The sequence below is a fragment of the Jaculus jaculus genome, chromosome 4, assembly GCF_020740685.1.
Source record: "Jaculus jaculus isolate mJacJac1 chromosome 4, mJacJac1.mat.Y.cur, whole genome shotgun sequence".
NCBI classification, from domain to species: Eukaryota; Metazoa; Chordata; class Mammalia; order Rodentia; family Dipodidae; genus Jaculus; species Jaculus jaculus.
In genome coordinates this window covers 118,341,176-118,353,281 of record NC_059105.1, presented here as the reverse complement: position 1 = coordinate 118,353,281, position 12,106 = coordinate 118,341,176, and the positions used below count along the sequence as shown (strand labels likewise).

General features: G+C 41.0%; 1 protein-coding gene across 1 annotated transcript in view; it reads left to right on the top strand.

Moving 5' to 3' along the window:
* Tmem131 (transmembrane protein 131) overlaps positions 1 to 12,106 on the top strand; it is a 197,345-nt gene that overhangs the window by 96,243 nt on the left and 88,996 nt on the right. Inside the window, exon 5 of the mRNA XM_004669801.2 lies at positions 11,678 to 11,801. Coding sequence (XP_004669858.2) covers positions 11,678 to 11,801 — 124 coding nt within the window. The remainder of the gene's footprint in view (positions 1 to 11,677; positions 11,802 to 12,106) is intronic.

Here is a 12,106-nt window from a genome sequence, read left to right as displayed (position 1 = left end):
ACAGTTATTATCTTTCAGAACTTGGAATAATACATCACTCCAAGCCCTTCTGGCCTTTAAAGTTTGTGTTGAGTAATCTGATGGGATCATGATGGCCTTGCCTTTGTAGGTAACTTGATTTTTCTCTCTAACTGCTTTCAATATATTTTCTTTGGTTCATATGTTTGGTAGTTTAATTATAATATGGCGAAGAGAGGTTCTTTCCAGGTTTTGTCTAGTTGGTGTTCTGAAGGCTTCCTGTATCTGCATTGGCACCTCTTTCCCAATTTGGGGGAAGTTTTCTTCTGTGATTTTGTTGAAAATGCCTACTATGCCTTTGGAGTGAAATTATTCTTCTACTACACCCTGAATTCTTATGTTTGATCTTTTCGTTGTATCCCGAATATCTTGAAATTCCTATTCATACTTTTCTATTAGTTTGTCTTTCTCTTTGTTGGACTGTGTTAGATCTGCCACCTGATCTTCTAGTTTAGATATTCTGTTCTCTCCTTCATCCATTCTACTGGTGACATTTTCTACAGTTTTTTTATTTCATTAACTGTTCTTCATTGCTAGTATTTCTGATTGCCTTTTCTTTATTATTTCTATTTCCTTATTTATATCTAGTATTGACCTCTTTATTTCATTAAATTGGTGTCCTGTGTCTTCTTTGATTCTTTGGATTTCTTCTGACTTCTTTGAGCATATTTGTAATCATTCTTTGGAACTCTTTCTCAGGCATTTCCTCTAACTCATTCTCACTGAAGGTCATTTCTGATGCATTAATACTTTTTGTTGGATTTATATTGTCTTGATTTTTCTTATTTCTTGTGTTATAATGTATATATTTTTCCATCTTGGATTAATTTAATGCTTGGATTTTCTAATTAGCTACAGTATTATTAGATGTATCAATCAATCTAATGTTATATATGTTCATGGTAGGAGCTTAAAGTGGTACGTGTGGCATTCAAGACTCTCAGAATATCTATAAAAGTGACCCTAGGTGTTAGATTTGCCTGCTATGATAGTATTCAAGTAGGCTGAGAGGAACAAAATACAGGCAGATTCTAAAATTTAACTAAACAATGTACACGTTCAATGAAAAACAGCATTTATGCAAGAGTAGATATTATGACAACTAGATCCTCTAACAAAATCACTGTCCCTTAGGGTGTGTGGTGCTCCACATCCTTTATCCTGTCAACAAGGAGGGTAAGATTTCTGGTTTGTTGAGGGTTTCAAGTCAGCTTGTGACCAAGTGAGAACCTTCCCTAATGTACAACAGAAGAGGAAACAAAGCCACTATTAATCAAGAAGCAACAAATGTCAAGCCCAAAATAAAGCATATTTAAGAATGGCAAATCCAACCATCCATCACATTTAACATATAATTTATCCTGATATGGAAGGCATAATTAGCACTTCCATTTCAGGCCTATTTGGTGGTACTGACCTGGTGTAAGCTCAGTTACCTTTTGGGATGATTTTGGTCTCAGTTATGCTGCACTCCTGCTTGGGTCCTTCTTTCTTGCACTGTGGGTTCAAGTAGGCAACCTGGGTCATTGGAACGCTGCTCTTGTCACTGGTGCTGGATGCTGTAATCTACCTTCCCCTGGTCTCTATTGTTTGTGTTGGTGGTGTGGAAGGGGAGGCTGTGGATGGTGGTTCTTGTTCTCCCACTTGTCCACATGATCCTCTACCTCATGATCTGCTTCTCCATTTTCCACTGCTATTCTCCCTTCACATTTATTGAGTTTGGAGAGAGCTTGGTGTGAGTGGAAAAATCCCCTCACCTGGCTTTTTTTCTGCAGCTCAAGCCAAGCCTTGCAGCTGTGGGCCTGTAGACCTGCTGCTTCTGCCTGCCTTTGTGGGCTCTGGATGCTGTGGGTCTGTCCTACTTCTCTGCTGCTGTTAGTAATTTCTTATACACTGCACTTTTTAGTAAAAGAGTGTATTTTGCAGGTTTTTTTTTGGGGGGGGTGGGGGTCCTTTTTCCCTTATGCTGCTTTGGCATGGTTCCTATGCCTGCTCTCATAACTGGAAGTCCCTCTCCAAGCTTTTCTTTTTTTTTTATTCTTTTATTTTTTTTATTAACAACTTACATGATTATAAAAAATACCCCATGGTAATACCCTCCCTCCCCCCACTAACCCCTTTGAAACTCCATTCTCCATCATACCCCCTCCCCATCTCAGTCTCTCTTTTACTTTGATGTCTTGATCTTTTCCTCCTCTTATGATGGTCTTATGCAGGTAGTGTCAGGCACTGTGAGGCCATGGATATCCAGGCCATTTTGTGTCTGGAGGGAGCATGTTGTATGGAGTCCTGCCATTCTTTCCGACACCTCTTCTGCATTAGACCCTGAGCCTTGGAAGGTATGATACAGATATTGCAGTACTGAACACTGCGGTCATTTCTTTCCATCACCATGATACTTTCTGAGTCGTCCCAATGTCACTGCCATCTGAAAAGAGAAGATTCCCAACCCAAAGTGAGAGTAGCATTAATATAAGGGTGTGAACATTAACAGATGTGCTTACTGGGCAGTTTGATAAGCATAGTATATACATTTGGCCAGACAACAGCAGACTTCACACTCCTAGGGCTCATGACTACCCCTGTTTTAAGTTTTCAGTATCAGGGATGTATTCCCTCCCATGGAGCAGGCCTCCAGTCCAATTAGAGGGCAGTTGGTTTCCCCCATAACAGATGTGCCGCTATTGCACCCGTTGGCTCATTTGGCCTGGCTGGCCAATTATAAGGCTTGCAGTGTCCACTGATGAGTATCTTCACTGGTGATTTCTCTTTCTCCCATTGAATTGCTTCTTCCAGCTTTCTGTCTGCTGGTCTATATGGAGGAGGTTATCAGCTCAGATCCAGCAAGATTTCTCAGTGGCCTTGCAGCCCAAGTATATGGAGTCTTTAGCAATACCTCTCCAACCTTTTCAATCAAACACCAATCTTGATGTTGCTGCAAAGGATTTTGAGCACATAATTAATGTCTCAAATCAATTGACCTTTAACAGACGGAGATAATCTGGGTGGGCCAGACCTAATCCCTGAGCCTTTAAAGTCTGCTATTGCAATCAGGAACATTAATGTTAGACATTTGAAGCTTAAAGGTATTTGATTCAAGGAAGTTTCTTTATGTAGAGTAGAGGCTATATGGCAAGAGACTAAGAGTATCCTGAATATTGCTAACAATCTGCATGAGTTTTGAAGAGGACTTTTCTTTTAGTTTTTTTTTTTTTTTTTTAATGTATGTATAGTACCTATGGGGCTGGTGTGCACGTGAATGCTTGCACACCGTGTGTGTATACTGCAGATGCCAGAGGAAGACAGCATCTGTCCTCTTCTGTCTCTCATCTGCCTATTTTCCCTGAGACTGAGTCTCTCACTGAACCCGGAGTTCCTTGTTTTTCAGTCAGATTGGCTGACCAGGCACCCAGGTAATCCTCCTTCAACCACTTCAGTGCTGCGGTTACAGGTATTTTAGCCATGCTCAGCTTTTTATATAGGTGCTAGAGATTGAACTCGGGCCCTCATGCTTGTATAGCAAGCACTCTTATCTGCTGAGCCAATCTCCCAGCCCTGGAAGAGGTTTGGAGTTTCACCTGAGAACATTGTCTGCCGATGGCTTGAAGCAGAAGCTTTGTGAGCCCCTGAGCAGATAAAACAGCCTGTTTTATAGAATAATAAGGTAATTAGTAGGTGTTGCTTTTAGTTGTGGTAGTCTGTTACATAACATGGAAAATTTGTGCACTCTGTATTTAAAAGTAATTGTACACTTTCCATGGTTCAGAATTTTCTCACATCACCAAGAGGATGGAGGGACAGGCTGTACCTCTTCTGCTTCTTGTGGGTTGTGATGGTTTGATTCAGGTGTCCCCCATAAACTTAGGTGTTCTGAATGTTAGGTTCCCAGCTGATGACATTTTGGGAATTAATGCCTCCTGGAGGTAGCGTAGCATTGGGGATGGGCTTCTGGGTATTATAGCCAGCTTCCTCTTGCCAGTGTTTGGCACATTCTCCTGTTGCTGTTATCTACCTGATGTTGGCCAGGAAGTGGGGTTCACCCTCTGCTCATGCCATCATTTACCCCTGTCATCATGGAGTTTCCCCTCCAATGTAAGCCAAAATAAACCCCCTTTTCCCATAAGCTGCTCTTGGTCAGGTACTTTCTGCCAGCAGTGCAAACCTGACTGCAGCAGTGAAATTGGTATCAGAAATGGGATCACTGCTTCTAGAAACCTGACTGTATGGCTTTTGGCCTTTTGATGCTAATTTGTGAAAGGATTTGAATTCTTGGCCTAAGGGATAACTAGCAGTACTATAGGTACAGCTTAATGGATTATTCTGGTCACAGTTGAAAGACCTGAATGCATTAAGAACTGTGGACTGTGAGTGAGGTTTAGATTATGAGGATGAGAAAGAGCTTTGCCTAGACTGGGGTAGAAGCAGTTTTTGTGAATGCCTTGCTGCATTCTGCTTGCTTGTGTCCTGGAAACTTGTGTAGGGTTGCATTGTGTAGAAATGGACTGGTATGAGCAGTGGGATAGCACAGAAAGAAATGAAATCTTTGGGCCAAAACTGCTGCCTGTTCAGCTGTAATTGTTTGAGAGATTATAACCAGTAAGACTGGGCCAGCTGACCTGCATTGGGCCAACAGGAAAAATCCAGTCTTTGAAAGAGTCTGAATGCTGAAGGAGTGTCCTATTCTTCAAAGTTGGCTTTATTCCCCCCTGAATTAACAGATTGGTAGCTCACCTGGTATTATGGAGTATAACAAATGCAGGAAAGGAAGAGTCATTGAATATGCAACACAGTTTTATTTTTTGGAAATGGCCATGGGCAGTGTGAAGCAGGCTTATTACTTGCATGGAGGACCAATGGAGCCATGAAGATAAATTGTGGGTTGCAGTTGGAGACCCAGTGGAGATGCCAGGACTATGGGATGGTTGCCAGGGAGAGCTGCTGGCACCTCATGAAGTTTTCTGGGACTGTGAGTAGCCTAACTGGAGAGGTGGAATTGGAACTCCAGAGACTCATCACTAGTTAGAGCTGTTGGTCTTGGAGGTACTGAGTTTGATATTTGCCTTGTTTAATTCTTGTATTAGTTAAATATTTATTTGTTATGCCCAATGCAGTCTTTTGCAGTGTGGATGTTTATTCTGTGCTATTATGGGTGTTTTTGTTTTGTTTTGTTCTGTTTTGGTATTATGGCTCAGTTAAAAGACCTTGAAGCTGGGCGTGATGGCGCGTACCTTTAATCTCAGCACTCGGGAGGCAGAGGAAGGAGGATCACCATGAGTTCGAGGCTGCCCTGATAATACATAGTGAATTCCAGGTCAGCCTGGACTAGAGTAAGACCCTACCTCAAAAAAAAAAAAAAAAAAAAAAAAGACCCTGAACTATGGGATGTTTGGACATCACTGGAATTGATAAAAAACTATGGGGATTATTAAAGTTGGGCTGAATGCATTGTATTTTACATTGTTAATGGTTGAGTTTATAGGGGCCAGAGGCAGAATGTGGTGGTTTGACTTAGGTTGTCCTCCATAAACTTAGGTGTTCTGGATGCTAGGTCCCCAGCTGGTGGCAGTTTGAGAATTGAAGCCTCCTGGAGGCAGAGTATTATTGGAAACAGGCTTATGGGTGTTATAGCCAGCTTCCTCTGGTCAGTGTTTAGCACACTGTCCTGCTGCTGTTGTCCAGGAGGATGGTGTCCACCCTCTGCTCATGCTATCATTTCCCCTGCCATCATGGAGCTTCCCCTCGAGTCTGTAAGCCAAAATAAACCCTTTCGTTCCCACAAGCTGCTCTTAGTCACATGTTTTCTGCCAGCAATGCGAACCTGACTACAATGGGGCAGACTGCCCAAAGCTAGAGAAGAAGCCTGCTATGTGTGTACATGCATGCTATAATAGTTTGAATGTATGTCCCCCATAGACTCAGGTGTTTTACTAAAGCTTGTAACTTGGGATTCCAGCCACCTGTCTGGAGGAGGTGTCACTGGGGGTGGATCGTGGGGTCCAGCCCTAAGGTGCATTTGGGGACGAATCTGATTTCCAGTCCAAAGGTATGTAGAGGGGTTTGAGCTCTGCCTGGGTCCCTGCTGCTTGCTGCTTTTGGTATTTGCTAGCTGGTTGGTATTTATCTCTGCTTGAACTTTGGACTGGGAGCCAGCTTCCTCTGCCATAGATGGAACTTACCCCTGCATCTGTAAACTTCAAATAAATCCCATTCCTTCCCAAAACTGTCTGGTTTGGATGTTCATCCTAGCAATGTGGAACTGACTATAACACTTGCCTACAATAGCCTGCTGATGTCCTTCTTCTCTGTCTTCAATACACCTAATTCCACTGAACAACATAGGAAGATGACCCTTCTTTCCACTAAAGTTCATCTCTGTTGGATATGGCCCAAGGCCTTTTCTCCTTTTCTCCCCTTGATAAAAGGACAAGGATAGTTTCAACAGCATTGTGAATCAGGCATCCTTTTCAACCCCTTTGCTTCCAGGCTCCTGATACTGCCACAGTGTCTCCATGAGTCCTCTCATGCCGCAGCCCTGTCTGCGAGATAGGCCAGAGTATTTGTCTGCCTTGTACCTTGTTTCTTAAATTAGCTGAGATGTATCGCACTAAAGCTACCCAGTGGGAAACATTAGTAACAAGTTCATGGGGAAATGACTGATTGGCTGACTGACTGGTCACTCAGTCTGCAGTCTGTTTGAATTATAAAAGAGCATTTTAAAAAAAGAAAGAAAGAAAATACAGGTGGGCTGGAGGGGTGGCTCATTGGTTAAGGCACTTGCCTTATGACCCAAGTTTGATTCCCCAGTACTCATGTAAAGCCATATGCACAAAGTGGATGTGTCTGGAGTTCCTTGTAGTGATAGGAGGCCCTGGCACAGTCATTTCCTCCCCTCCCTCCTTCCCTCTCTCTCTCTTTCCCTCTCTCTCTCTTTCTCTCAATTATATCTCTCTGCTTGCAAATAGATAAGGAGGAGGATCACCATGAGTTTGAGGCCACCCTGAGACTACAGAGTAAATTCCAGGTCAGCCTGGGCTAATGCGAAACCCTAACTTAGAAAAGGAGAGGAGAAGGAGTGGGAGAGAAAAAAAGAAAGTCCATAGTTGATGATCTTTCAGGATATTAGGAAAATGTTTTTATTCCTGTGCACTCTTAATACTACTTATATATTTATATAAAGGTTAGAGGAAAAGACTTTTATACTCTACTATATATATATAACTTCTCCTTACAGCATTGTGTCTATATTTTGAGGTCCCAGCTATGTCTCTATTTACTTCCTTTTTTAAAACTTTATTCTTTTATTTATTTTTATTTATTTAAGAGAGAGAGGCAGATAAAGAGAGAATGGGTGACCAAGGCCTCTTGCCACTGCAAACAAACTCCAGACATATGCACTACCTTGTACTTCTGGCTTATGCGGGTCCTGGGGAATCAAGCCTGGATCCTTAGGCTTTGCAGGCAAGCACCTTAGCCACAAAGCCATCTCTCCAACCCAGCATCCACTTTCTCAATTGTTTCATGGTCCTGTGTACTCATCTGAGATTCATGAACCAGTTGATTAAGAGGTCTGTGTACACCAGAAACAAGAGGAGCTCAGGTTGGATATTTCCTTAGTTTAAGAATTATTGAGGGCATTCAGCATCTCCCATCTATGGCTACACAATGAAGTCCTGGTATTATTATGAACTTCAGGATGGCTGAGTCATGAGCCATGAAACATTTTAGGACAGATTTTTGCTTCCCTGTATAAAACAGAAGAGCTCTTCGCAGCATGCCAGCACTGGGGCAGTATGTGTACATAGCTGTTCTACTGACTACTGATAGAGCAAGGCCGTCAGCCCTCAGTGAAATACTTGAAGGGAGTTTGTCTCTTGCACCTTTTCCAACATCTGTAAGGTGGTGCCCTCTTCAGCTCTTAAGAAAGGATTAAGCCTTACAGGTACCAGAATATATCTAAACTCAACAACAACAAAGCTTCACATCAACATACAGAAGAAATCTCATATGGCATGCAAGTAAAGCAGACTATTATCAAAGCTTTTCAAATGTGCTAAGTGCTTACAAATGTCAGGAATTCTAATGTATATGCTTTTGGTCGCCATGTTTTGGTATGAGAGAAAGGTAATCCTGCTATTCTATTCTCGAAATGGCAGTCCAGAATTTAGCTGTAGATGAGACTGTAGAAGAAATGAACTGGATTTTGGTTTAGAGGATTCTGAATGTGAAGTATGTTGAGTACATAAAATTCTAACCAACTAGGAACTTTGAGAGTTTTACTCAAAAAATAAGAGCAAGACAAAGAGGGAGGGAAGGAAAGAAGTGTGAAAGGGGGTATAAAAGACTACAAAGTCCTAATGAGGATGTTGGACAAGAGTATAAGGAAACAGTAAAATTTTTACTGGGCAGTTAACTGCACTTTGTTATAATAGCTATCTAATGAACTTTTTAATGTTCTCTTTTTTTAATGAGTGTGTGCATGGGTGTGTGCACATGTTCATTTGTGTATAGGTGCACATGCTGGAGTTACAGAGGATAACCTCAGATGTCATCCTCAGGAATTCCATACATTTTTTAATTAGTTATGAACACAGTGTGCATACAGCCATGTTGGTACCATCGTTAGCCTCCTCCCTGTCCTCCCCCCTCCACAGGGACCCTCATCATTGGGGAATGTGGATCATGGATTGTGGGGTTAGCCATCAGTATGGGTAAGAGGCAATGCCTCTGTGTATAGTGTTCCCACATGTGGCTCTAACAGTCTTTTTGGACACGATGTGTGTGTATTACAGTGAGGGGGAACACCAGTACAAACTAAAAGTAATAAACAAGCTTAGTATTTAAGAAATGCAAGATTAATATACAAAAGTGAACTATTTTGTACAGGAGCAATGAAAAATCATAAATTAAGAAAAACAATTCCAGCCAAGAATGGTGGTACATACCTGTAACCCAGAACTCAGGAAGTAGAGACAAGAGGGTCATTGGCACATGATAAAGAATTAGAAATTAGATCCCTGCCTCGTACCATATAAAAGTTAATTCAAAATATATTTGGCAAACATATTAGACTGCTAAATATATATGTGTGTGCGTGTGTGTGTGTGTGAGTGTGTGTGTAGTGGAGCTAAACTTTAAGCTCTTAGAAGAAAACATTGGCATGTATCTATTACCTTGAAGACAGGAATCCAAAGAAAAGATGACAAAATACAAGTTGAACTACATAAAACCTTGAATAGCTTATTCTCCATCAAGAAATTAAAAAAGGAGACTGGGGAGATGGTTCGGCAGGTAAGAGCACTTAATCTGCAAACATGAGGTTCTTAGAGGGCCTGAGACTGACTGAGTTCAGTTCCCTAGTACTCACATAAACTGGACATGGCAATGCATGTCTGTAACCCCAGTCTTGTGGGGAAATTATCAGGGCTTGTGAAAGCAGCAAGTTCCAGGATCAGCAACAGGAACCTTGTGGATGTGGATGAGCAACAGTAGAAGTGCACCCAACATTCTCCTCCCGCCTCCGCATAATGGTATGCACCTCTGCATATATACGTGCATATAGTCTACCCACCCACCCCACACAGTGAAGGGCAATAGGAAAGAGAGGAGGGAGAGAAAGGAAAAAGACATTGCATAGAATGAGATAAAATATTTGAAAACCAGATTGGAATGATGACTTAACAGATAAAGAATTCGCTGCATCAGTGTTAGTACCTGAACTCAGAACCCACTTAAAAACCAGGCACTGTGGCAGGCATCTGTAAACTCTGCACACTGCAGTGAGGAGGGAGGCAGAGACAGGAGAATCTTCCAGAAGCTTATGGTGAATGAAAGACCATCTTGAGCAAGGAAAAAGTGAGGGTTGGTATGTTAATTTGTCCACTGACCTTCACACACACACACCATGACACATGCACATCTGCCCACAAATACATTATACATACATATCCCCCCAAAATGCAAATCTTAAGTCTCCTGAGGCATGGCTAAGTCTAATGGTAATGAAATGAGGAAGTGTCATCCTCTTAAAGGAATTGGGGATGATATAGCAATTTATTACTAGATTGTTCATGTTACCTAATTGTACTCCTTGTGGGTCAATGTGGTTTGACATATGTTTACAAGCTGCTGTCTTACAATTTGTATGAAGAAAGGAGAGAGTGTCTAACCCTGGTCTTTGTCCTTTTTTGTTAAAGAAGGGAAATGATCCCCAAGATGGAGAGCTCTACTTGCAAATATACACATAGGACTTTGACCGCCTTACAGATGACCTATGTGTGAAAGTTAAGCTGAAGTCAAACAGAACCTTCCTTCACCCCAGTCGCTCATGTTCAGCCCCACACTGACCTTTGTCAGCTTAAGGCAGCCTTCTGCCCCCTAAAGATTTCTTGCTGTTTTTTTTTATTATTATTATTATTATTTGTTTGTTTGTTTGTTTGGTTTTCAACCCCCCACACCGAATCAGAACCTTACACTGACTGGAATGTCATTGCACTGCTATAGGGGATTAGTTGGGAGTGGCAAGAAGAGCCAGTACATAGTGGTGCAAATTCACCGTCTTAAAGGAAGCTAAAGCCCTGATTTTTTTAAACTGGTGAAAATTAGCAAACTACTCACTGTTATATCAACTTTCTCAAATTATAAATTAGAGTCAAGCAGCTGAACACCTGGGAAGTTCCTTGTTTGTCTGGGACCATCAGATTTAGGGATCACATTAGGCATTGAGAGAGAGCGTGCAAGAGGGAAGCGAGCAAGTAAACACGCACGTCAGCGTGCTCTTTCTTCAGGCCTGGTGCTGCGCCAGGTCGGGCAGACAAATCACAGAAGGGACACTTCATGTAGCCTTTGTCTTCAGCATGCTGACAGTCTTGATGGGAAATAAGACTAATGCCAGTGAAATGATTAGAGAGCCCTAAGAAAATACAAAACTTACATGTAGAGCTCTCTAATGCTGTAGAAGCTAGGAGCCTGTATCAGTGAGACTAGCTACAGAAGAACCAATACAACTTAATACTACAGTTTTGATTTCAAGGCACACTAACTTGGACCCCTAAGGGTGTCATTAAAGTAGACCTGTGAACCATTGAGTGTGTATTTAATATTCTTTTCTTGTGAGGAGGCTCTTAGGTCAAATTCAGATTCCAAGTACGACTTTGGGCAAGTTAATTTAGCCTTACTGGGCTTTGTTATCCTCATCTATTAAATGAGTATTGCAGGAGTCCCTAACTCACATGGATCTCTTTAAACACCCTTTTCACTTAGTTTCTGTTGGTAAACTGAAGAGCATATGTCTGTGGAATTTATGTAGAGGACAAGATCACCACTGATAGGGGCTAGGGCGGGATTGCAAAGAGAACGGATCTGGCCGTGTTTTCCCTAGCTTGCTTCTTCTCCACATTGTAAGCTTCATTAATCCAAGACTTGCTTTATTAAATTGCAGTACCTGGCTCAGTGTGTAACATGCAATTGACACTTCAGTACTTATTGAGTTACTAAATGTACTTTTATGGGCAATTTTATAAAATTAATAAATATTTTACTATAGTAGACTATAAATTTAATAATTTTGATATTTAATTTTTAAATGGCTAGTAATTATCTTAAAAACTAGAATTGTCTTTGAACTATTTGTGATAGTTGGTTATTTCGTTTGTTTTTACAGGCCAGTTGGAATGCCAAAAATGGAAAAAGTTTACTTACATAATCCTAGTTCAGAAGAAACGATTACTTTAGTATCAATATCTGCTACAACATCACATTTTCATGCGTCATTTTTTCAAAATAGGGTAAGTTTCTCTGCTAAATATTATTTTTTCCTTAGTTTAAAATGAAATTTTGCATTTTTATTAATAATTTTACTTTGCTATATTTAAAATCAGTTTTCATTGTTTTATATCTTTCTTAGATTTCATTTTGTCCCATTTCCTAAGAATTATGAAGACACATTGTTTTTCTCACCAAATAACAGTTAATAAATAAGCTAGAATTCTTATGTGTTCTGAGAAATAGCATTGTTACAGCCAGTTGATTATTTTTTCCTTCTGAATAACAGGCAGTTCCTCAGCATTGTGTTAGTTTTCTGCTGCTACAC